Source organism: Ochotona curzoniae, unplaced genomic scaffold (assembly GCF_017591425.1).
Source record: "Ochotona curzoniae isolate NIBS_2020 unplaced genomic scaffold, NIBS_Ocur_1.0 contig_1274, whole genome shotgun sequence".
Classification (NCBI taxonomy): Eukaryota; Metazoa; Chordata; class Mammalia; order Lagomorpha; family Ochotonidae; genus Ochotona; species Ochotona curzoniae.
Genome location: NW_024465023.1, coordinates 9,204,749 through 9,230,682, shown reverse-complemented (window position 1 = coordinate 9,230,682; position 25,934 = coordinate 9,204,749). Strand labels below are relative to the sequence as shown.

The 25,934-nt window shown below is 49.8% G+C and overlaps 2 protein-coding genes across 2 annotated transcripts; both read right to left on the bottom strand.

Annotated features, from left to right (window-relative positions):
* Window positions 1–426: 426 nt before the first annotated feature.
* On the bottom strand, window positions 427–5,809 carry LOC121168849 (properdin-like). Its single transcript, XM_040999324.1, has 9 exons — window positions 5,628–5,809; window positions 5,384–5,534; window positions 3,937–4,112; window positions 3,343–3,513; window positions 3,013–3,204; window positions 2,718–2,891; window positions 2,303–2,494; window positions 2,028–2,139; window positions 427–650 (listed from the first exon to the last, which is right to left on the bottom strand). Exons 1-9 carry the CDS (start codon window positions 5,698–5,700, stop codon window positions 488–490), a joined length of 1,404 nt encoding a protein of 467 aa, XP_040855258.1. The 5' UTR covers window positions 5,701–5,809; the 3' UTR covers window positions 427–487.
* A 5,610-nt stretch (window positions 5,810–11,419) lies between these two features.
* On the bottom strand, window positions 11,420–25,930 carry LOC121168843 (ETS domain-containing protein Elk-1). The gene is made up of 6 exons (XM_040999310.1): window positions 25,823–25,930; window positions 18,736–18,979; window positions 15,429–15,872; window positions 13,656–14,087; window positions 12,942–13,043; window positions 11,420–12,843 (listed from the first exon to the last, which is right to left on the bottom strand). The coding sequence occupies exons 2-6, from the start codon at window positions 18,943–18,945 to the stop codon at window positions 12,745–12,747; spliced, it is 1,287 nt and encodes a 428-aa protein (XP_040855244.1). The 5' UTR covers window positions 18,946–18,979; window positions 25,823–25,930; the 3' UTR covers window positions 11,420–12,744.
* Window positions 25,931–25,934: the final 4 nt, after the last annotated feature.

Here is a 25,934-nt window from a genome sequence, read left to right as displayed (position 1 = left end):
CACTCTGCTGCTGCCTTGGAGCTATTTCTCGCCTGTAATTGCTGCTTTGGAGCTAGGCTGCTGGGAGTGGGTGGATTCAGGTGCTCGCACAACAGGGAGCCAGCAATGGCCAAGCTCTGCAGGGCAGGAGGCTAGGAGGAGGGGAGGATGGCAACTAACAAGCCCACAGACCAACCAAGAAAATCCTGCCAGGATTAGTAGCCAATCATCAAACTGGTAATACAGAGCTCTGCTGGGTGGCCCTAGACATCCAGGTTACCACAGGGAAAGGAGGCTGGAGCAAGACACTTGTTTTGACTTCTGCTAAGCTATGGCCACAGTGGAAAAATCACTAGGCTACAATGACTTTGCCCTGTTAGATGCAACTGCCTCACTCTAGGGAAGGGGACATATGGTTTTCTCTTGGTTAATGGTGCTTAGAAGAGCTCTCAGGTACTGCTTTATTGAGGTGTGGGAGATCAGTGGGTCAGAGTACAAGGGGCAGGGGTCAGGGTTTCTCTTCAGGGTCTTTGCAGGCAGGCACGTGTAGACAAAGCCGTTTCTCCTCCACCACCAGCTTCTGCCCTTGCAGCTCCTCGCATCTTGCAAGCGGTCTCCCCCAGAAGGTGACATTCTTCTCACCCTGACCTTCGACCAAGGTAACGGTGGGCCTGGGGTGTTGGGAGAAGGGGAAGGAGGTGAGAAGCTCATCAAAGGTGACAATACATTCAACAAACTCTTCATGAGCAATTGCTATCTGTTCAACACAATTTCTGCACCTTCCCTGTGCCTCATCTGCGTAGGGGAATGATAGGAATAATAATGGCATTAATTCCTAGCTCATCAGGCTAAGTAAGAATCAAAGAGTTGATTCTAGTAAAGTGCTCAGAGCAGCACCTGGCACACAGTATTTGCTCAATAAATGCTGGTGATTGTCACTTGGTGACATGAGCTAGCTTCTCTTACTTCAAAACTGATTCTTTCCCCCTGGGAGGGCGGGAAATCCAAGTGCTCTGTCCTGAAATTCAAGACTTTGTTGGACCCGAATCCCTGTCCCAAGGCAATAGCTTTCTCCCCTGCATTTACCCCAGCTCAATCTTATGCACAGAAAGGCTTCTTCCTTGGTTATTTTTCCCACTAGCCAGCCCCCCTCCCTTCATTCCTACTGATTCTCTCGATTGATCCTTCCTCTGTTCAGTCTCTTGCTCATTCAAATCCTTTGTGCCTCCATTCAACACTTCTCATATTGAAGATCCACTCTAAGCCACAGCCAGAGCACTTCACAGATGGCAGGCCTTCCATGAACTGGAACAACCTACTTAATCTAGTAGCTTGATGTGTGTGGATGAAAGCAAAGCATGCATGTCTTAACCTGGGTCACTCTGGTCACCAGGAAACTCGTGGGGCTGCCAATCCTGTGTGTCCATAATTCTGGTTATGTTCTTAATGTCCACATAATTGCTTTCCAGAACCTTTGATTCCTGGGGATGGGTGGGTCTGATTAACTTATGGGATCCGGACTGAGGAGGAAGTCCCTTTGCAAATAGCCATTCTTTATCTGCTTCCATCAACGCTGCGCTCACCCTGCAGAGGCAGGGAGGGGGTGGGTAGGGCATCCATGAGATCTGGGTTCTTTGTGTCTACATCAGTTGCTAAAAAGGCCTTGGAGGACCTTGGGGCCCGAGATGTGGAGTGAGTGAATGGAGATCTGGGCAACTGTAGGAATGAGTGGAGGCCTGAATGACTAAGTGAATAAGAAACTCAGAGTGTGGGTTACGGAGAGGTCAGAGTGAATGGACACACAAAGGACTGAGTTAATGGGAGGATAGCTAAGAGACTGAGTGATCGAGGAGCCCAGAGGTTACGAGTCCTACCCTATTATCTTCTTTCTCTTTTTCCATTTCTCCCTTCTTGCTGCAGCTGGGAGATAGCTCCAAAAGTTAGGCTCTTTAGACCCACTGGTGGTGGAAGCTATGGTTGAGGTTATCTGATTGTCTAGTCTTTAATGCCATCGCCCACTGGTAGGCACACTGTGCCCTCTCACTCACGGGTACTTAGGAAGCAGAGCTGTGCAGAGGCGCTGGCGCGTGCGGGTGGGGTTGGATCCACAAGGGGGCTTGCACAACCCCCAGGTACTCCACTCAGACCAGAAGCCTTTCACTGCAGTGAAAAGGGGTGGAGAGGTTGGCCACAGATTCAGAATGGAAAGTCTCAGTGTGAAGGTAAGCAGGAGGCTTCAGGGACACGGGCGCCCAGTGGAGAGCCGGGAAACCCTTGCTCCCTGTGCAGTGCAGTCCGTGGGTGCAGGGGGTAGGGAACTCACAGGGGCAGTTCTGGATGTTGTAGCATTGCCGGCTATCCTGGATATCTCCAGGACATCTCTGTCCTTCAAACTTGCGGCCTTTGCAGGTCCTACTGCGTGTCTGCTGGCCTGGGATTTCCTGGCACTTGATGGAGCTCATGCCGTGGCGGACGCATTCATTCCACTTTCCCCAGTCCTCCCACTCTCCATTCACTGCAGAGATAGGGGACTCAGCTCAAAGCAAAGTGCTCACAAGTGGAGTTAGAGAGGGGTAAGGGATGTGGGCTGTTGTGAGGGAATGAGGATTATAAGCTTGGGGGACTGGCGGATGACAGGTAGAACCAAGCTAGCAGGACTGGGAAAGGAGGCATTCGAAGCTGGAATGAAGCCTCAGCAGCAGAGCGAGGCAGTGGTGGCAGGGCTCAGGTGTGCTGACCAGGACAATGTGTGGCTGTCTTGCAGACGTGGGTCCGGGTGGCATCACCGGGACAAGTGGGGCCTCCATGCTGGGGCACAGGATGATCACATTTCCGTTGCTCAAGGGTTTTACCCAAGCCACAGGTCACTGGGCAGGGGCTCACAGGGCCCCATGGTCCCCAACCTCCAGGCACTGTTGGCAGGGAGTGGGGAAAAAAGTGAGAAGGCTTTTTCACTCCCCCACCCCCAGCCTCTAAGACCCTTGAGGGAGACTGTCTCCGTGGCTATGCATGCCATCAAGAGCTCACGTGTACCTGGGCAGGGTGGCAGGCCAGTGCAGCTCCGTTGTTCATAGGCTGACCCTGGGCAGGGCTTCCCTGGCGGCTGCTTGGAGGGCTCAGGTGCAGAACATTTGCGGCTTCTTGTCTCCTTTGCTGATTGAGGTCCGCCGAGGCAGGTACCCGAGCACGTGCTCCAGGGACTCCAGGCAGCCCAGGCCCCGTGGGCTGTGGTGGTGGTGGTAATGGGAGGATGCAAGTGTGGTTATGTTTGCTGGAGTCATCTCACCTCAGAAGCTCCCTACTGTCCTTCCACAGAGCCACCCTGGATGCCCTCATCAGGGTGCCTGCACAGTCTGTACTCACTGGGGCAGACCTGCTGGGTATCACAGACTTCCGAATCGTGTGCCTCTCCTGGGCAGTGACCCCCACACTTGGGGGCAGGGCGATCACATGCTCGCTTACGGGTCCGAGTCCCTTTGGAGCAGGTGACAGAGCAAGGCTGCCAGGCACTCCAGTCAGACCAGCCACCCATTTCTGTGGGAGAGGAGGGGCATGGGAGAAAGACAGGGGTGCCCACAGGGCTTGTTATTTCCTCATATATTACACAGTCACTCATCTTGTCCCTTCCCCTGACTGTACCACCACACCCAGCCCATCACTGCTCATCTGCACTGTTGTAGCAACTTCACACCAGCCTTCTGGATTTACCCCATCCAAAGTTTGTCTTCTTCGCTTTTGAGTCAGACAACATTTCTCTCCCTGCAGAGAACCTAACTCTCTCAGGCACCAGCATCTTCTCTTTGGTCTCCTAAGATTAGGCCCTGCTCGCTCTCTGGCCTCACCTCCCACCATTGCTGCCTGCTCTTTAGTGCCCTGTGAGCACAGGGGCCTGGGCCCACCCTCAAAGCCTCTGCACTGACCATGCAGGTATTTTCCTGTCTTGCTGAGCCTCCTCACCGGGACAGCACGGCTGGTCCTCACAGGCCTGGAGTTCCCACTGGAGGCTCCCTGGAGCTGCTTTCTCTGGGCACTCCCCATCTCTGCCCATGCAGCGCCGGTGCCGCAGCTGGGAACCCTCAGAACACGACACTGAGCAGGGCGCCCACGCAGACCACTGGGACCATTTTGGGGACCTGTGGGGGTAAACACAAGTGTCCCACCCTAGGGAGTGCTGCTGAAGATGGCGTTTGGGATGCCAGGGTATATGGGTTGGCTTATGAGGGGGTGCTGGGTGAATGGACATAGGATAGATCACCCAGTACCTCCTTCTTACCAATGTTGGGGAACTGAATGGGAAGAGGTAGGCATACATTAAGTGTTTAATAAATGCCATTTATTAATGGAAGGCCCTCGAGTTTGCCTTAGAAGCCTCACAAAGACAGTATCAAGTGTGCAGTAAGCAAACCTAGACTAGAGAGCCTGGAAGTTCTGTCAGAGACGCCCCGCCTCCAGGTCAACACCGTGCATTGGTTGCAGGAAGATGGCGAGTACTTACTACAAGGCGTTATTCCAGTGACCTCAGAGGCCCCTCAGAAATGTCCCTGACCTGTCCCCAACCCACTGAACAGCACCAGCTGTGGTGTTAACACTAATAAACTGAAGGGAACTGTTAACACAACCAAGGGCCCGGAGATGGCCTCAGAAATCCCCAACCTCCTTACCCCTACAGTTTTGCTGGATTATTCTAGAACACAGGAAGAGCTCAAAGCATGTAAGCAGGAAATGGTGATAAGGAGAGTAGAGTTACCCTCTGAAATCCTTAAGCTGCCTCCTCGCCCCTGCAAGGCATCTAGTACGCAGGAGGTGCTCAATGAAGATGACGTGGCACGAGAATCAGGGGCCAGAGTTGCCCTCAGAATTATCCACACTTTTCCACCCCTACAGTGTGTTCATAAATGATAAATACTTGATAATTAGGATGCGCCACAGCAACTTGGGGACTAAAGCTGCCTTCACAATCAAGCTGAACCTCCTCCTCCAGCCTGCTCCCTGTCCCCCATGCTTCCAGCATGCAGGAAGCACTCAATATTTGTGAACTACAGCAGTAATTCCCAATCAGGAACAAATTTTGCTCCCTGCCTTCCACCCAAAGGACATTTTGCAATGTCTGGGGTCATTTTTGGTTGTCACTAGTGAGGAGGATTGCTACTGGCATCTAGTGGGAGACCAGAGATGTTACAAGATCTTCCTACAAAGTAGTGAGCAGCACCAATGCAACGCCATCTCCCCAAACCAAGATTTTTCCAGCCCCAAACACTATAGATGGTGCCAAGGTGGAGAAACCCTAAGCTATGGTCATGACCAGGGAGCTGGGTGCAACCTTCAAAATCCCAGAAAAGAGCCCAGTTTTTTGTTACTTCCAGATAACCTTTTGGTCTGTCCCCAGCCCCAGGCTCTCCCCAACCTGCATGCCTGGCAGAGCTCGCTGCCAGCTTTCCGAAAGGCATAGGCAGGATTGAGACAGCACTCTTCCTCACTGATGCCTTCCCCAAGGAGATCCTTGCATTTGCCGCTGGATTCTTCATACTGCATGAAGCAGACTACAGGGTCCGAGCCTGTTAACAGGGCCAGGTGGCATAGTCAGGCATGTAGTGGGCACCCTGGACATCCCCAGGGAAAGGGGGGGAGGTGGGCCCTCATCCACTCACCGCTGGCTGGCAGGGTGAAGAGCAGCAGCAGCAGTGGCAGCAGCGACACAGGAGGCTGTGATTGGGCGGGCATCTTGAGCAGTATGCACCTGTACCCGTGGCAGAGAGGAGGTCTGCCAGCCTGCGGGATGACCTGCTCCCAGTCAGTGGTAAAGAGGAATCTGCAGCAGGAGGAACTGGGAGGGTGTGATGCAGGCCACTTCTGCTCTGACCTCTTCCCTATCACCTCTGCTTCCTTCTCTTTTCCCATCCCATTTCCTGCCTCAGCCTTGGGCCTGTTTTGTTTGTCACCGTATCTCCAGCACTTCATGTTCTGCCTAGAAGCCTTATCGAAGTGTCTAATCACCGCTCCCTGGACAACTTCACAGGGGACATGGGGCATGACCTTAGGCATGTTGCTTAAACCTCTCTGGGTCTCAGTTTGCTTGCTGATTGCTACAATCCCTACCACTACCCTGAGGGCCACCTCTGGGGAGGGGTGACCAGGGGCTGAGGGGATCACGGCCGTCTTGGTGGGAGGAGGGGGAGGGGCGGCTCTGGGGTGACTGCTTTTCCTTCTGCCCTTCCCTTTGCTGGAAGTGAGGTCCCCTGCGGTCAACACAGGACCTGGCCCTGTTGACAGGGGAAGTGAGAAGAGGAAGCAGCAGAATGGTGGGGAAGGGTTCAGCAAGAGTAGACTGGGCCTTTCTTCTGCCCCTGGACAGACCTGTGGGGCCTGGGGGGCGGGAGGGAGAGTGCTTAGGAGGGAGCCTGTTGGGTCGCCTCCAGCAGAATATCCTGGAGCAGTATGCACCCCCTCCCTGAGCCTGCTGCCCCCCTCACTATAAAATATACACATGGACAGCACCTACCACACAGGCACGGTTTATTGAGGACAGTGTCTGCTGTAGAGCAAGTGTTCTGTTCATTTATTTGTTCAGTATTTGTTGAGCACCTACTAGATGCCAGATGCACTTCTTTGCAGCTAGGTGGAAGAATGGGACACAATTCCTGGCCCCGGAGGGCCTTATACCTTTCAGAGAAGACTGATAATAGATGCCACCTATCTCACAGAGGCCTTCCCTAAGCTACCACTGTTGCAGGGTACCCCTGTTACTCTTCGGCCCAGTGGTTCTTCAAGTGCTAATGTTTCATATTTGCCCAAACAACTTGTTAAAATGCAGACTGCTGATTCGTACCCAGGTTTCCCATCCGCTAGGTGTGGAGTGCGGATCAAAAATCTACTTCGGTATCTGATGTTGTGGCACAGTGAGTCAAGCTCCTACCTGTGAAGCCAGAATCCTACAGTAGAGTGCTGGTTTGAGCCTTGGCTGCTTTGCTTCCAATCCAGCTTCCTGCTAATATACCTGGGAAGGCAGCAGATGGTGGCCTGAGTACTTGGGCCCCTGCCCCATGGGAAGACGCAGCTGGGGCTCCTTGCTCCCACATGGCCATTTAGAGAGTGGATTAGCACTGCAAGCTCTCTCACTCTTGCTCTAATAAATAAATCTTAGGAAAAAAATGTGTATTTCTAACAAGCTCCTAGGTTAGACTGATGATATTGTCTAGGACCACACTTGAATGAACCACTGTTCTAATCCTTGATCCTTTATTTTTCTGTGATTGCCATCTAGAGAGAATTTTCTATACTTATTTTACTGTTAATTCCTCTTCAGCCCATTTTTCATGCAGGTAAGACTGAGCTCCACAGATCTGTTTTGTCTTTAAAAAAAAAAAAAAAAAACGGTGTGTGTGTTTGGGCGGGAGAGGAGATCTTGTAAGTTTCCAGAGATGACTTCTTTAATGAAAAGGAAAAAAAGAGCCTAAGAAAAACAGAGGCCAACAACTCATGTCGTTTATATTAATGGAGAAATACCATTCTAAAAACCAAAACCAAAGAATCTGGCCAAGTAGTAAAATAAATCCCTCAAGAATCTTGATCTTGTTTTACAGGTGATAAGGTGTGTGTTAATATTTGTATTCATTACGGATATACTCTGTTCTCACATAATCTTAGCTTGTCTTTGAGAGTGTGCATAGAACAAAAGTCTTTTCAAGAGTCTAAGATTTAAAGGGTAAGTGCTGGTTAGCCTGTGAAAACAAACTACCCAAGAAACCTGCAGTTCTCACTGGCTGTCTTATGGAATCACTGGTTGCCCTGGTGATAATGTTAGAAACCACTATTTTCTCTGTTCTTCCACTGCATATTCATAGGATTCCTGATGGAAGAGGAATGCTGGCCCTTTCATCTTCTCTCATACATTGTGGCAGTGACTGTGGGGAACACTGAGAGAGTCAGTCAGTCTTTCTGGTCTTCTGTCACTGCCTGGTGTGATGTATTTTCTTGTTGGTCTCCCTCACTAAATAGCAGCTCTGTGAACAACAGGAGTTTATGCCTAGTGTGTTAACTGCTGAGTCTGCAGGGCATTGGATGGGGACCAACAAATAGTTGGTGCTCAAGAAAATATCTGCAGAACGGACCTGTTCCTGGGATACAAGATGCTGACAAGTACTAAGAATGGCGAGTTGGACGTTAGCATCTGGGCAGGACTTAGGAAATGAGCAGTTTTTCAAGTTTTACTTCCTGGACTGGATAAGACCATTAGGAACAAGAGAAGGAGGGACTCTTGCAAGGTCTGGGGGAACTCCAGCGTTTCAAGCTTTAGAGAACTGGGAAGGGGCCTGCAGAGGGAGAGGACGAAGAGCAGAGGGCTTTCCCTGCATCTCAGGCTTGATTTGTGGTCTCCGTAGATGCTTTCGAACTTGTTTTCCTTCACATTTTCTTCTCTATCCACACTTACAGCCTCCGCTGGTGTCTTTTAGGAACACGTTCCCATACATAGCCACAATAGTCTTTCGGATATTTGGTCACTCCCTCCTCAGGGACTCATCTTCCACCCTTGACCCTTGGCCCCACTGCAGTCTCCTAGCAGTTTCAAACATACCACCGGCTCTTATAGCCCGTTTACTGGTGCAGCCCTGCCAGGGTTCTCTCACCAGTCTCTCTCACACAGAGTGGTATCAGCTCCTAACATGTGGCAGCCATTCATTTAGCCTGCTGCTTCCTCATCTACACCAACAACAGTCACTGATTTCTAGTCACTGTGAGTTGTTTATGTTTCTCACCCACACACAAGAACACCTTTCTCTCCTAGCCCTTCTCACTCAAGCCACTTTTAGTTCACATCCCACGGTCCCGGCTTCCAGTGTCTCTTACAGTTTCCTATGATTTTCATACAACAGAACCACTATATTGGATATCACACTCCATCTTTATCATTCAGGTCTTTTAGTTAGTCTCAATCAGCTCTCGACACAGTTGGTCCAGATACATGTATGCCTCTGAGTTTTACACATATGTATACCATCATGCTCTCGGATGCTAGTGCAGTTACCTCCTATGGGACAGTCAGGGTTGCATACTATCTTTTCCCTCGTAGTCTGCTTTTCTCTCATGTTTTTAAAGTGTGGATTCCAAACAACGATTTACACTTTATTTCTTTCCATTTAAGAGAGGTGGGAGAGCAAAAGCCAGTGAGCCTAAGAGCCCTTTCCTCCACTTTCCGAGTGCCAGGCTGAAGCCAGCAGCCAAGAACTCCATCTAGGTCTCCTACATAGGTGGCAGAAGTCTAAGTGCTTGAGCCATCACCCCACTGCTTCCAGGGTGTGCATTAGCAGGAAGCTAAAACTGGATGTAGAGCCAAGACTCAAACCTAGGCATTCTGAAAAGGCATACAGGCACCCTGGGCAGTACCTTACCCACTGTGCCAAATGTTCACCCTTCTATAAACTTTTTTTTTAAAGATTTTTTTTTAAAGATTTATTTATTTATTGGAAAGTCAGATACACAGAGAGGAGGAGACAGAGAGGAAGATCTTCCGTCCGATGATTCACTCCCCAAGTGAGTGCAATGGCCGATGCTATGCAGATCCGAAGCCAGGAATTTCTTCCGAGTATCCTACATGGGTGCAGGGTCCCCAAAGCTTTGGGCTGTCCTCACCTGCTTTCCCAGGCCACAAGCAGGGAACTGGATGGGAAGTGGAGCTGCCGGGACTAGAACCAGCGCCCATATGGGATACTGGGGCGTTCAAGGTGAGGACTTTAGCCGCTAGGCCATGCTGCCCGGCCCCCTTCTATAAACTTTTTCTATAAACTTTTTCAAGTCCCCTCATATACATGTGAATTACTGCAGTCGCATCAATTTCTCACATCACCTGATGAGGGCGCAGTGTCGTTTTCTCACATAGATTTCCTGAGTCTTCACACACACACATATGCTGCTCAGTTTTCAAGTTTCTCTTCCAGTCACTGACTTCCAGATATCGCTACTTCTAGTTCCCTCACCAACAGTTCACTTCCTCTCTCACACCCCTTCATTCAGTCTTGTAAAATTCTGAGAGATTGTAGCAGGAACTGCTGATCGTTAGCAATAATCTCAGGGTCATATGACTGCGACCCTACACTCTTCCCATCACCAGCTCTTTTTCAATCTTGTCTTCCGCCTTTCACGAACCATTTTTCTATCTTGGGTCTCAGCCACCACTTGGTCCTGCTTATTGTCTCTTAAATTCTCACAGGTATGCTGGTGCCATGTAGATACTATAGCCTTGCAATAATAGTCTGACAACTGTTCAGAGTAGCTTGCTTACACACAGTTAAATTTGCCACCCGTACATGGTCCCCCAAATCTCTACCCATTTCCTCTAACCACCTCTTGCACACTATTTTGGTCACTCAGTTGGTCCTGCTCATCAGACTGCATAGTGTCAAATCTGCAGTCCTTACTCCCTTCTCATAAACATTGTCTATGTAGCATCACAAGTCTTCAAAAAACATTGCCATTGGTAGATTTTAGGAACAGCAGATATATATGCATTTTTACGTTTATTTAAAAGAGTGCTCCTGGGCCCGGTGGCGTGGCCTAGCAACTAAAAGTCCTTGCCTTGAATGTGCTGGGATCCCATATGGGCACCGGTTCTAATCCTGGCAGCTCCACTTCCCATCCAGCTCCCTGCTCGTGGCCTGGGAAAGCAGGTGAGGACGGCCCAAAGCCTTGGGACTCTGCACTACGTGGGAGACCTGGAAGAAGTCCCTGGCTCCTGGTTTCAGATTGGTATAGCACCAGCTATTGCGCTTACTTGGGGAGTGAATCATCAGACAGAAGATCTTCCTCTCTGTCTCTCCTCCTCTCTGTGTATCTGACTTTTCAATAAAAAAATAATAAAAAAATAAGAGTGCTCCTATATGCCAACTCACTCTCTAAATGCCTACAGTGGCCAGACTGGGCTGGGCTGCACTGGGCTGGGCCAGGCACTCAAACAAGGTCTGGCGCATCAATGTCGGGGACTCTACTACTTGCTTCCTCGGGGATGCAACAGCAGAAATTTGGAGTCAGGATTGTATTTCAATGTGCATTACCAGGTATCCTAACCTGTGGCCTAACTGTTAAAGCTAAGTACCTTCCCTCTCTACAGGATCTTAATCATTCAGTCAGAGAGATTTCCTGAAACACATGATTTCCCATTAAGACACACTATCAAAAGTTTGTGTTCATAACTTCTTCCTTCCCTCTCCTTCTTCATTCTCTCTCCCTCTCTCTCTCACACACACATAAACACAATCATAGCTTCCCATATTTCTCACACTTGGCTGTCAATCTGGAGCCACTATTATTTTGGATACCTAATGTCGTGGTACTTTTTCTCACAATCAACCCCTGCTTCACACTCTCGTTGCCTTTACACCAAATCATGCCTGTCACACTCAGTCCTGACAACATCAGAGGGAAAAAAAATGGCAGCAGCCTCCAGCAACACCTTTAAAAATATATATTTACAGGAACAATTCCCCATTCTCTGGGACTCTTAGAAAAAAAAAGGTCCATTTTGGGGAAGTAAAACAGTGGAGACGAGTGTAGCACCGTCCCCCAAATCACCAACCCCCAGACCCGCAGGCCTGGACTAGGCTGGTGCTGATGGGAGGTGAGCCCAGGAGTTTTATTGAACCCATCCTCTCCAGCCTGGAATTGTGACAGAACAGGTTTTATGTCCCCCAGTCTTCCCTCCCAACTCCAGGGACACTTAGAGTCCTTTGTACCCGCCCGCAGGAAATTGGGGGGCTGGGAGGGAGCTGAAAATACATGTTTGGTATCAAAAATAAACACTTGGGGGTGACAGGAAGATCCCCCCCAAATCCCTTCCTTCCCACCCACCCCATTGATATAGGAAGAGATGCCCCCATCTCCCCTGTTGAAAAGCCCCATTTAAAAATAGATTATACTATCAAAATGGCAGGGGTGGGAGACAGGGAGACCTGGAGTACAGGTTGGAGGGGTCCCCCAGACGGGGACCATTCCTCCAGAAAAATCCTCCATTGGGAGGTAACACACAGGACCCCAGGGAGTTTGGCAGACAAAGGAATGGCTTCTCAGGGGGGAGAAGAACAACAGGGCATTCCTCCCTGGCCAGAATGTTGGTTGAAAATAGAACAAGTTGTCTGAGAGAAAGGCGGAGGTGGAAATACCCATTTCAAAGGTGTGATTCTTGCTTGGCCAAGACTCCCAAACCATTAAATGGTACAATTTGTTTTTCCCTGGACTCTAAGAGGTGGCCAGGAATAACAACAACAACAACAACAATAATAATAATAATTGAAAAAAAAAATGCAACAAGCTTAGCTTTTCTACCCAAATCCCAAAATAGAGACAGGGCTCCCTCATCTCCCCAAGGGTAGGCTGAGAAATAAATAAGGAAATGTCTATCTCAAGCCAGACCCTGATTGTCTCGTCTCGGAGGGGAAAAAGTGGGGACGCAGGGGAGACATCTTAACCATTCCCCTAAAAGGATTGGGCCAGGCTCCTCCCAGTGGCCTTCAAAAAATAAATAAATAAACCGCCCCTACCCTTGAAGTAGGAGACGTGCCAGGGCGGCCACTGGGGGACTGACAAAGAGCACAGAAGTCGTGGGTGTTTTATAGAAGAGCTAGTGGGAGAGCTTCTTCCCAAGAATCCCCCACCCCACCACAACCAGAGCGTGAGTCTGTCAGTTGAATTATGCTTCTCCTTGAGATGGCTGGCTGGAGAGAATTTCAAGGACATGGATGGTGTGACCCCAGAAGGGGATGGTGGTGGTGGTGGAAGTCATGGCTTCTGAGGCCCTGGGGAGAGCACCACGGGGGTTGAGAGGCCATCCACGCTGATGGAAGGGATGTGCACCTGGGCGCTGCCACTGGAAGGAAACTGGGGGGGGAGGGGACAGAAACAGGGAGAGGTCATGGATGGGGGGGTCGTTCTAGGGTCTCTCACCCTCCCCAAGATGGGAGAGGAAGGCATCCTACCTGGAAGGAGAGCTTAGCCGGACTACGGGGTGCAATAGGACTCAGGGTGCTCCAGAAGTGAATGCTGGGAGGCAGCGAACTGGGAGTCAGCAGCACCGGGGTCTGCAGGGAAGGGGTACTCACAGTGAGCACAGGGCACACAGGCATGAGACACGGAAGGACCTTGGTCACAGCCGTACCACCAATTTTCCCCTTGGACTCCTAAGTTCACTCCCCAAAAGTTGACAGACCTAGACCATAACTACTAAGGCCATGCCCCTGACAGCTCCCAAAATTTAGACACCCCCTCCCAACTCCTGAGCACTCACCCCCAAAAACTTAGCCACTCCTTGTCCTCACATCTCACAAAGCACAATCCCAGTGGCTCAGGGTTAACCTCCAACTTGTATGTCCCACTCAGATACCTGACAGGAGAGCCAATTGGCCAATCCCAGACCCCAAAGCCCCACTCAGAATCTTTAAGCCACAGTCTAATCTGGAAACAGTTCCTACAGAACATCAGGCAGCCCCTCAATCCTGCCCATAGAAGTCCCCAGACCTGCCTTTCAACTTAGTTCCAGTCCTCCCAGGTAAGTCTCACGGCTGCTAATTGCACTGCAAGGCTCAACCTCTTCAGTGACCACATCCTCCTCCTTTGAAGTCCTGTAAATCACCTGCCTAGCACCAATCCCATCCACCCTGGCTGCCAGGCCTGCCTCATTCACAGGCACTCACCAGTGTATGCGTAGGTAGTAGAGAAGGCGTCAGAGCTGGTCCTGGTGCCTGCAGACCAGAACTAGTTCCAGAACCTGGAGTCCGATCGGGTCCCGGCCCACCAAGCAGGCTTGGGCTGAGTGGAAGCTCCAGGTCCCGTGGTTTCCGGCCCTTCTGTGGCTGGGAACTCTCAGGGCTAGAGGCTGCCAGGCTACCCGCTGGCGCTGCAGTCTCCCTAGAGACTGCAGGCAGCCGGGCTGGCCCACCTTCTGTTGGAGGAACTTCTGCCTCAGCCTTGGTGGTTTCTGGGACAAACCCTGCCTCCATCATGCCTTCCAACTCTTCTTTGGGCCCATCCACTTTGACTTCTGGGGGCAGTGGCCGGCCCACACCAGGCTCCACATCCAGCTCTTCGGATTTCATGTTCGGGGCCTCGGGAGGGGTCAAGATGACCTAGGAGAGGGGTGGTTGCAGAGTGGGTAGGTAAACTGGTTTAGGTAGAACAGCTTGCTCTCATGAGCTACCCAATGATTTCCCTGGAACTTGATGTTTGGGGCTCAACTCTGCATAAGTGCAGATCTTCCCACAGGACACAGGACTACTTTAGGGAAGTGGGATTTCTGCAGGGGCAGTGGCCTTGGGTGAGACGCCCATGCCCAGCTGTGACAACTGACAATGTCCTGCCTCATGCACTAAACAGGGGTCCTCAAAATTTTATTGACAAACCAGTTGTGCTGAATTTTGGGTTGGACATCCAGTTAGCAGCAATGGGTTGTATTCCACATCTGAGTGCCTAGACGTGAGTCCCAGCTCTGCTTTCAGCCTCCTGCCAATGTGTACTCAGGAAGGCAGCAGGCCATAGTTCAACGCACAGGTCCCTGGCACCCAAGCTGAAAACCCAGACTGAATTTCTGGTTCCCGGCTTTGCTTTGACCCAACATTGGTTATTATGGGCATTTGGGCAGTGAACCAGAGGAAGGTAGCTTTCTGTTTCTCTTTCAAGGTAACACATTTTAAAAAAAAATGGAAGTTCCCCTCCCCAGACCTATGCAATCAGAAACTCTGCAGGTGAGCCCCAGCCATGTGTTAACAGGCCCTCTGGATGGTCCTGACAAGCACTGAAGTGAGAGCCCGCGTTCATGGCAGCCACAACATGCAGGTAACACTGAATTGTAGGACATTTATTTTCCATCTTAAGATTTGTAGAGCTCTCCTTTCCACCCCTTTCTCCAAGGGGTCTTCTTTTTAAAGATATATTTTATTTATTTAAAAGACAGAGTGACAGATATAGAGACCATTAACCCAGGCACAGCAGGATATACTAGTAATTGTTTAGAGTCTGCCTTGCCTCTAGAGGGCAGTTTCTTTCTTTTTCAACAGTTATTTTTATTGGAAAGGCAGATTTACAGAGAGAAGGCGAGACAGAGACAGAAAGATCTTCCATTCAGTGGTTTACTCCCCAAATGACTGCAATTGCCAGGGTTGGGTCAGGCTGAAGCCAAGAGCCAGGAATTCCAACTGAATCTCCAATGTGAGTGGCAGGGGTCCACACATCTGGGCCATCACCTGTCGCTTTCCCATGTGCATTAGTGGGGAGCTGGAGTGGTGGAAAAGTAGCTGGGACTTGAATTAGTGCTCTAATGAGAAAGGTAGCATTCCAAGTGATTGCTTAACTCACTGCATCACAGTGCCAGTCTCTCCAAGGGGACTTCTGCACCTCTTGTACCAGCCTTCCTGCTCATTCTGGAACTGTACAGCCCCCCTCTTAGGGAACTTTCACATTCCAGTCCTTACCTGCAGAGGCAGGCCAGCCTCCTCTGTCTCTAGGCAGGCCTCCAAGGGGTTTGGACTGGCGCTCCTGCTCCCTGAGGGGGGCGCTGCTGCTCCTCCAGAGGTGGTGTTGGGGAGCACCAAGGCAGATCGGAGGTGAGAGGGTGGCTGTGGCTGCAGGGACTGAATGGTGAAGGTCGAGTAGAGACCGGAGCGCATGTACTCGTTGCGGCTGCTGCGTGCCAAACCACCTGGGCCTGCTATTCCTGTACCCTTGGGTGTGCCTGGTTTGCCACAGGCAGTGTCCCCAGGGGTGGCATGTACAGTAGCAGGGGTCACATTGGCCACGGCAGAGGTAACAGACACCTCAGGCTGGGGTGGACAGTCTTCAGTGGAGCACCCTGCGATATCGGGGTAGGATACAAACTTGTAGACAAACTTCTGGCCGCTCACCTTGCGGATGATATTCTGGGAAGGAAGGAGACAAAACAGAGAGCCTTAGAGGAAAGAGGAGACCGGGAGAGGAGAGAATGGAGGGGTCCTTTTCCTCCTAGCACCATTCTTCCCACCTGCCCCAATTTCACCCATCTCATTCTTTCAATGTCTACATTCTTCACTCCCCTCAATTCCTGTCTCACTATCTCTTCTGTTTCTTCCTCCCTTCCATGATGCTTTCTTTAATGTCTTCCTCATGCACCAACCTTCAAGTTTCCCATTGCCACTCTTCATCTCCATCTCTCTGCTCCCCCAGCCCCACTGGATCTTGTTCACAATGGGGCCCATCAAGGGGAGCATGGTACCAGGGGCAGGTTCTCCCAAGCCTCTGAGCAGCAGAGGTGCCTGCAGGTTAACAATGCCAGGCCTATGGGGTGGCTGCCAGGACACAGATTTGGAGGCGAGCTAATGCGATACAACAGGAAAATAAAGTAACTGTTATAAATGTTGGAAGAGAATAAATTAATTCAGCTGAGTGGGAAGATGAATTATTAATAAAGAGTATTTAAAGTTATTAACATAGAAGTGGAGCGGGCCGAGGTCCATTACAGCAGACAAGGTAAGAAGGCCTCATTAAAATTGTGGGGATAGGGCCCGGCGGCGTAGCTTGGCGGCTAAAGTCCTCACCTTGAATGCACCAGGATCCCATATGGGTGCCGGTTCAAATCCTGGCAGCTCCACTTCCCATCCAGCTCCCTGCTTGTGGCCTGGGAAAGCAGTCGAGGACGGCCTAAAGCCTTGGGACCCTGCACCCTCGTGGGAGACCAGGAAGAGGTTCCTGGTTCCCGGCTTCAGATCAGTGCAGCGCTGGCCGTTGCGGTTAACTTGGGGAGTGAATCATTGGAAGGAAGATCTTCCTCTCTGTCTCTCCTCCTCTGTATATCTGACTTTGTAATAAAAATAAACAAATCTTTAAAAATAAATAAATAAAATTGTGGGGATAGAGGTTTAGTGTGATAGTAAATGATGCTGTTTGGGATATCCACATGCCATGCTGCGATGCCCAGGGTACAAGTCAAAGCTTTGCTCCCAATTCTACACTCTTGCTAATGTGCCACCTCGGAGACAGCAGGTGATGGTTCCCACTCATGTGGGAAACAAGGACTGACTTGCGAGCTCTCAGCTTCAGCCTGGCCCAGCCCCAGCTGCTGTTATTTGGAGAGTGAACCAGTGGATGGGAACATAGTCTGAGCCCCTCAAATAAGTGAAAAATACTGCTGTGGCATTGTGGAGGTTTGTAAGCTAAAAGAGTGATAAAATGAACCCGCTGATAACAATTAGAAAAGACCAATAAAAATATTGGTGTCAACACTGTGGGAGCAGATCTCAGGGCCGGTTTGGGGGAGCCAAGTATGTTTGAGATTTTATTTCACGACCAGTCTGGTCTGGAGGGTACTCAGGGAGGTTCTGGTGGACCTTTGGGGATACAGAGGTAACCTTGGTGCTCTGGGGGTCCAAGTTAAAAGCATAAAATAGGAAAATGGAATAAATGCCTTCGATGATTAATGTGTGCAATGTAAGAATGTGGCTGTTCTGGGGGCAAGAGGACTGTGGAGATACTAGGGCATCCCAGTGAGGCTTTTTTTTTTAAGGATTATTTATTTGAAAGGCAGAGTCAGAGAGCAAGAGATGGATCTTCCGTCTGCTGATTCACTCCTCAAATGTCTGCAGGGATAGGGGCTGTGCCAGGCTGAAGCCAGGAGCCTGGAACTCCATCTTGGTCTCTCACACAGGTGCAGGGATCCGAGCACTTGGGCCACTTTCCGTTGCTTTTTCAGGTACAGTAGCAGGGAGCTGGATCGGAAGTGGAGCAGTTGGGACGTGATTCAGCATTCAACTGGGATGCTGGCACCACAGGCGGTGGCTTAGCCTGCCACAACACCAGCCACCTTGTGAGGTCATGATGCTGATCAGGGTTTTTGTTTCTCAGAAGAGGAATGAAAAGGAACATTGTTGTGGTGGAGGTTTCAGCTACATAAGAAAGTCAGATACACAGAAAGGAGGAAAGAAAGGAAGATCTTCCATCTGCTGATTCACTCCCCAAGTGGCCACAAAGGCTGGAGCTGCGCTAATCTGAAGCCAGGAAGCCAGGAACCTGAAGCCTCTTCCGGGTCTCCCACGCGGGTACAGGGTCCCAAGGCTTTGGGCCGTCCTCCACTGCTTTCCCAGGCCACAAGCAGGGAGCTGGATGGGAAGTGGAGCTGATAGGATTAGAAGTGGTGGCTATATGGGATCCCGGCACGGCATGACACATGCAAGGTAAGGACTTCAGCTGCTAGGCTACCGCGGCAGGCCTCATCCAGCTAAATAACAAAGTGAGATGCCTGGTATAAACATTAAGGAGAGGAAAAATCTTGTTCAGAGAGTCTGTGTGTACAGGATGAAGGAAATTTAAAATTTTTGCTGTAGTAGTAATGAAATAAAACAGCTCATACAGATACTGGAGTAGATCAGGGATGCTTTGGGAATCCAAAAGTATGGGGTGTGGAGCTGGCTTTATACATGCTGTTTCAGAGACTTTAGCGAAAGAATTGGTAAAAAAAAAAAAAAAATGCTGTAGTTTCAGAGAACGAAGTCAGGAAGATAAGCATAACCTTTTCAGGGAGGTTGCGACTCCAGGAATAAGAATAGCACACATTGTTGACTAAAAGAGGATTATAAAGGTTTTAACCAAAGAAAATAAGGGAGATTAAGTTAGTCTGAAGGTCCTAGGCAAAGGATTTGAGAAGTAATACATTTTCATATTGTTTTCAATGTTATAGGAGAAGTTAAACAAGATAATGACTTTTCTGATCTCAATGTCACAGGCTTCCGGCCTTGGGCTTAGAGGCCTTACCTTGTCATAGTAGTACCGCAATGCCCGGCTGAGCTTGTCGTAGTTCATGTTGGTCTTGTTCTTGCGCAGCCCCCAGAGTCGGGCCACCTCCTCTGCATCCACCAGCTTGAATTCCCCACCATCTCGTGAGGTCCAGGAGATGATGTGACCATTGCCTTGCTCTCTCAGCAGCTGCAGCAGAAACTGCCACAGCGTCACAGATGGGTCCATCGCTGGGGGAGCACTCACGCCATCCCAGGAGTACCTGGAGGGGTAGAGAACTCAGAGCTGAGAAGCTGGGGACACAGGAGGAGGCAGAGATGAGAGATGGAAGGGAGGGGGGAATTCCTTTCTTGTCATTTCGCCTCTACATATGCTATCATCCTTCCCTGAATGCCGTCAGATGAACTTTTATGCTTCCCAGTTTTGTTTATTGGGATGATACACATACATACACATACACACACACACACACACACACACACACACACACACACACACACACACACACACGGCTCTTAGGGTGCTGTGAATGGGTTTTGCATGTGCCACTTATGTGAAACTTTTGGGATCAGAGGGCAGACTGTGGTAGGTACGAAAATGCCATCCCGACTCAAAAATGTCCACATAACCTGGGACCCTCTGCACATGGAATAAGGTTACAGACTTAGATTTGTCTGGATTTTTTGAGAGAGCTGGATATAACCATGTGAACTCTGAAAAGCCGAAGAGGGAGCCAGAAAAGTAACGCAGAGATGAGACAATAGAGGAGGAGGAGACATTCAAAATGTGAGAGGAACTTGACCTACTGCTGCTGGCTTTGAAGATGGAAAAAAGGAGCCCTATGCCAAGGCAAGTGGGCAACATCTTAAAGTTGGAAAGGGCCCCAAACTGAAAGCCAGTAAGGAAATAGTGTTCTTGGTCCTCCAACCTCAGAGAATCAAACTGTGCCAATAACTCAAATAAGCTGGAAACAGATTCTCCCCGAGCAGTGCTACAAAGGATCACGGCCTTGCCAACACCTTGACATCAGCCTGGGGAGACCAGGGTTGCACCCATACAGCACTACAGGACTGCAAACCCATTGCTTTAAGCAGATGAATTTTTGACCACCACTGCGGGTATCTAGGGCAGTCCCCCTCGTCTGAACCTAACCGGTGTCTCCTACCACATCAAGGTTAAGTTTGTGGGAAGGCTTTCTTTTGCCACTCCTCTTAAAGCTGGTTCCTTACCTCCACTTATCAGTCTTCCACATCTTTCAGCCCCAGTTGGAGGCCCTTTAAGAAGTCTTCCTGAATCCCAGGGCCTGTTCCCACTTGTCCCTCTGCTGCCAAGTCCTCTCCCTTCCATAGCAACTCTCGTCCCTATATGTTCTCAACAACAGCAATAACTAATATACACTGAGTACTTACACATGTCAGGCACTGTTCCAAGCAAAGCAGCAGTGCGGCTTATTGGACAACAGCCCAGGTTCTAGGCTCAGATTGCCAAGGTTCGAATCCTGTTTCTGCCAATTACGAAAGTATTTCAAAAACCTCCAGGAAATAATGGAATTCAGCAAGTTTATTTTGCTGCAAAGTTTTTTCTTTTTATAACACATTTCTCCTAAAAATAAACTTATACCTTTAATCCTGTTTTTTCCCCACAAACAGTGTGACATATCCTCCTGTTAGCTGTGTGACCCTTGGCACGTACTTTTCATTCCTTTCTACCTCAATTTTCTCATCTGTCAAACACAAACAATAACAACGATACTTGCTTCATAGGGTTATTGTGTGGGTTCAATATGATACACCCTGGAGGGCAGTAGGGTTTAAATAAACATTATTTTCCAATTTGTTAATAATTGCTTATTCTACTTTTCAGAAATCCAAAAAGCCCTGACACCTGAAAGCTTCTTTGTAACTCTTTTGGCAGCAAAATCCGATTTGAATGGCAGTCAGGTCCTTTTCGGTCTTTACTGAGCCTCATTCCGCTTGCTGCAGAGACAGAAACGTAGTTGATGCCAGAGCTCATGGAGGCGATTATGTGATTATGTAACACATCGCAAGTGCACCACGGTACCTTTCTAAAATCTAAGACTACGAAACCTACCCAGCCCAGTTTGATCGGGTCATGTGCGCCTGCAGTGCTGTATTTTTACAGGTACGGACTCCTTGGTCCTTCATCCCAAGGCTAGGATCTAGGGTCGTCTGATTACTATTTTCCAGGTGATGAAGCGCAGGCACAAGATGGCTCTGGAACTTGCCCAGGCCACACAGCTGGAAGCAGCACAGCCAGCATCTGAGCTTTTTAGCCATCAGATTATAGTGCCACCCTGCTTCCCCTGCCCCCAGAACATCAACTGCTGCCTCTCAGGCATGTCCCTCGGAGAGCAGGCCCCTCCCTGTCACTCCAGCCGTGTCTTTTCCTAGCAGCAAATGGAAAATAAACATGAACTTCCTGTTCCTTAAGAGAATGAACTTTAACTAATCAACTATTCACCTGGCCAGGATCACTGGGTTAAAACAGAAGCTTTCAAAGATCCTCCAGTTACTGTGGATTCTTTATTCTGCCACAAACTAACCACACAGCAGGATCCTCTTCTGCCTGACCTGATTCCAAGTTCATGCAGCTGGCCCAGTCTTGGGTAATTATACAAGTCACAGCGTCGTGCAATGTGGGATGGGGACAGTCCTGTCGCCGGAGGATTAGCAGAGTTTATGTTGAAGGCCAGACTTGTTTCAGATGCCTGGAGAGTTGAGTGTGACTCCTGGTCGTGAACCCAGGCAAATTTGCTGGCTTCTCACTTGATCTTAGCCAAAAGGCCGAGAAGCGATTTTTTTTTTTTTACTGCCTTCTCTTCCAGACTCTAGCAGCTCAGTGAAAATCTGCCGGCTGGCTTCCAGCCTTGCCAGCACAACAGGGCTTTGTATTTTGCTTATTATCACTTCTCCCACTCGACCCCTAATAAGAACTCTAGTATTCTGCCTCACTCAGATGTGTTTACTCCTCTTCATCCCATTCATTTTCAGCAAGGATTTGAGTGTCTACCATAGCCCAGTGCTAGGGACACAAATGTGGAAAAAAAAAAAAGACAAAACTCCCTGCTGTACAGGAATGCATACACGGGTGGAGTGGGCAGGACGAGAACCAAGGCAAACAAGAGCATACCTAATGGTGTTGAAGGCAGCGGGCCAAACGGGAGCAGAAAAAGAGCAGTTGTTTTGACACAGGGAGTCAGGACAGCGTGGCCACTGAGGACATCATATGGGAGCAAAGACCTAGAAGAGGCGAAGCAGCTGGGCTGTGGGCAATGGGGGTACTATGCCCAGCCAAGGACGCAGCCAGCGTGAAGAGCTTTGAAGCGGAGGGTGCAGCCAGCTCCAATGGAGGGGACCAGAAAGCAAGGAATGAGAACAGAAAAACCCAGCAGTAGGAGTGTCAGGGTCGGGGGAAAAGGGGTATGGTTTGTGAGGTGAGCAGGCAACCAGTTTTGGAGACATTCAGAGGCTTGGTAGACCCTGATGTGCATGGCCATGAGCATTAATTTTAAAAATACAATCCAGTCGCACTGTCCTTAATATGTGCTATACGCTCTTTTAATCCTCTAACCAAGAACTCAAGGGTGGTTATTACAGCTGTCACTGTTCAGATGAAGCAATGGGGGCACAGAGAAGTATCCTGCACTGAGAATATATACTTCAGAGAAATATCCCTGAACTGCACAGCTGGAAAGCTGGTGGGGCTGGGATTCAAACCCATGAGCTTTGGCTCCAGTCATCAAGAAAGCAAAACATGCAAGGCTACAATCTTGGGAGGTAAGCAGGGAGGGTTTCCTGGTGGAAGTGATGCTGACCTGAGACAACCATCCTGAGCGACCCACATAGCCTACTTCTGGGAGATACGCACACATGTGTTCTCACTGCCAGAGGAGTCCTTCCCTCACCCCATGAACTTTGATTACACAACCATCAAGTTCTGGTACCTTCCAGGCAGAATGAATTCTCCCTCTGTGATGTGGCGCATCAAATAACCTGTCTACTCTTGCAGACCCATTCTGTTTCTTTAGCCTTATACTCCTTGGCCATGACCTGCCTGCGTGACCCTGAGCCAAGTGTCTCAACCTCTCTGTCCCTAGTTCTTCATCTGTAAAATGGTAATGTTTTGTTCTCAAAATAGCCTCAAAAATACACTTCTTCTTTAAGGCTTTTTTTGGAACATGAAATATGTCAATATACGCAAGGGACTTAGAAAAAGCGTTTTGGCACATGGTAGACAAATGTTAGCTAGCATTTCTAGCTTGTGTATCATTCGTCTGCCTCCTCGTTCCTTCTTTCCAATCAGATATATATCACATCGGCCTGTGCCAGCTGGCTACTGTCACTGCTGTGACCTCAGCTTCTACCCCCTATGTGCCTCGTTCCCCACCACACCAGCCTCCTCCACGGTCCCGGACACAACAGGCACAGTCCTACCACGAGGACTTTGCCTAGCTGTTGCTTCCACCGGCACATCTTCCCTGAGACATCACAGATCCTTTCCTCACCTCCTCCAGGCCCTAATTCAAGAGTCCTTTCCTTTGCCTAACATTTCACCCATTCCTACTGCTCCACTTCCTGTTTTCTCCTTACCACCCGGTTTAACGATCTCATTTCACTTGTTTTGTTTACACGGTGTCCTCCCCAAGGACAGGGCTATGCGCCTGTTTTGTTCCCGCTCATATCCCTTCTTACCCCTCCTGTCCCCAGTACCAAGGTCTGAAATTCTGTTTTTTCCTATTTATTCACACAATAAATTCTTAGTGAGCACCTACTGTATACCTGGGTCTTTTCTTTTTCTTTCTTTCTTTTTTTTTTCCAGGGAGCTGAAGACACTAGGGCAAACAAGCAGACATAAAGTGTAAATTCTTACAGGACAACCACTTAATGAGGAGAGACAGTAACTAAACCGGCCAATATGTCAGGGAGCGGGAAAGGACGAAGGGACCAACAGAACAGTTACGGGGCCTGAGTCCTGCTGAGTGTGTGGGAGCCCACCGTCAAGAGTGGCTTTGTTGTTAGAAATACCATTCAGAGGAACTTTATTACATGTGTGCCTTTAAATAGTATAGCCCAAGTACCACAGTGTGATAAACACTACCCAGATACAGTGCAGTTCAAGGACTCTGTTTTTTTTCTCCCAAGGACTCTTAAAAGCAGCTCTCCCACCTGCGCCTTCAAGAGGAGATATTATATATTAGTTTGGGAAACACATCCTTTTGCTAACACCTTTCTCACATATAAACTGTCATTCTTCAAAGCTTTGTTTATACATGTCTCTTCACAGTGTGTCCCATTCACTCATGCCACAGAGCCCAGACAGGAACCAGGCAGATGCCAGAGACATTGGAGAATTGCTAGTCCAAAGGCCCTGTGGCAGGATGTACAGGCTCTGTTGGAAAAGCAGCGGGGAGGTGCTGACAGGAGTCCTTCCCGCACCCTAACAGTGTACACAGTTAGGAGGTGGGGAGTGGATGGAGGCCAGACAAGGGATTGGTTTCATTAACTCACAGGTATTCTTTATTTACGCTGGAGGGGATTCCGATTCCCTCATTTCACAAACGAGCAAACACGTGCAGAGATAACGTGGTTAAAGCAGTCATGTGTGTGTGCGCGCGCATGTGCTTGTGTGTGTGTGTGTGTGTGTGTGCTTAAGAGGTGGGGGTGGTCACCCAGCTGCTAGGATTTGGTGGCTGGCTGCTGAGACGATTCTGCAGGCACAGGAAACAGAAAAACTAAACACATGGAGCCGGGAATGCATTTGCTTTTTTTGAGTGGGGCTTCCTATGGCGTGATCTGGCTCGAGGTAAAAGAGGGCAGCTTCGAGAGCTGTTGTGCCCGGCTTACTTACTGGAGCACCTCTGAGTGAGGCCTCTGAGCTTGCTAGGCTCCCACTTCTGCCATACCTATCTCACGAGATAGTGGTGAAGATAAAATGAGTTCCCTACATAAAAACACTTTACCTGTTCATACCAGATGTTCAGTAAATGTTAGCTCCTCCTGGCGTGGTCATTATCACTGCCGCTAATGTATTCACTTACAGTGAGGACGCAGCACGTCTTGGTGACTAAGAGTGTGTATGAAGCACAGTGCTCCACAACCAAAAGTGCACAGGCTTAGACTCCCCAGGGATTGGGACTGCACAGGAGGAGGGAGTAAGGGAGAGGCGGGATGGAAGAACACTGGGTGGGGGCAGGAAGACCATGGAACAGATCCTTGTGTAAGGGAGCGGGAGATAAGGTTCATCTCCTAGCAGGAAAAGCTTATGGATTCTTGAGCAACAGCTGAAAGGGAGAAAAACCAGCGGAAAAACTTGATTAAGAGGAAAGCAGGACAAAGCCAGAGACTGTGCCACTGCAAACAGAGACTGGAGTACACAGCACCGAAGCAACCCACTAGGAAAAGGAAGTGGGAAGCCCAAGCCCTGGGGTGACAGTATACAAAATAGGAGGTAAGACAGGGCACTGGACTGCTAAGCCCGCGGTTCTGAAGACCAGTCTGAACTCTAGAAAGGGAGCGCGGCCTTGATAAAGCCAGGGACTAATAGAGCCTGGAGAAGGCAGAACGGAAACCACACAAACTCAGGTGGACTCGCTGAAACAGGAGCGCGCACGGGCACACGTGTGTATGTGTGTTCACGGTGGAGTACAGAGCCACGGATTCTCTATGGGGACCAGGACGGGTGCAATAAACAAGGCCATAGAGGGGCCCCCGAAAGTTGAGGCTGAAGAACTGCAACAAGCACCTACTATTAAGGGGGCTGGACAATGCCGCGAACTGGCTCTAAGTGGGGGGTGGGGGGTGGGGCAAGCCCATGGACGAGTCCACTGTAAATTGGGGTGTGGAGAATAGAAGCGCGCAGACCGATCCATTATACAGCGGGAGGGGGAACATTAGGCCACGGTCAGATCCAGCATTGGGGGCAAAGGGAAGGGAGGGCATGCCACATGCAGGTGCACCAGCCATGGTGGTGGTAGTAGGGAGCCGGACACCCACAGGCCACCGGCCAAGCCACATTCCCCACGCGGGGGCGGGAAGGATACATGGGGTCATGGATAGGACCTTCTATCCTCCAGGCCGGAACTCACCTGTGTGTAGCGCGGCGGCGGCGGCGTAGGCGGTGTTAGTAGCTCCGGGGGGCGGGGGCTCCATACGCGGCCCCACCGCCCCCCAGGCCCGGGTTCTGAGGCGGCGGTGGTG

Coding starts and splice junctions, on each gene's coding strand:
- LOC121168843 (XM_040999310.1), bottom strand. CDS start 18,945: ATGGACCCATCTGTGACGCTGTGGCAGTTTCTGCTGCAGCTGCTGAGA. Junction 14,088..15,428: donor AGGCTGGCCTGCCTCTGCAG/GTAAGGACTGGA, acceptor CCCCTCTCCTAG/GTCATCTTGACCCCTCCCGA. Junction 12,844..12,941: donor CGGCTAAGCTCTCCTTCCAG/GTAGGATGCCTT, acceptor CTCCCCCCCCAG/TTTCCTTCCAGTGGCAGCGC.
- LOC121168849 (XM_040999324.1), bottom strand. CDS start 5,700: ATGCCCGCCCAATCACAGCCTCCTGTGTCGCTGCTGCCACTGCTGCTG. Junction 4,113..5,383: donor GAGCTCTGCCAGGCATGCAG/GTTGGGGAGAGC, acceptor TTACCCCCACAG/GTCCCCAAAATGGTCCCAGT. Junction 651..2,027: donor GCTCTGCTTCCTAAGTACCC/GTGAGTGAGAGG, acceptor CCAACACCCCAG/GCCCACCGTTACCTTGGTCG.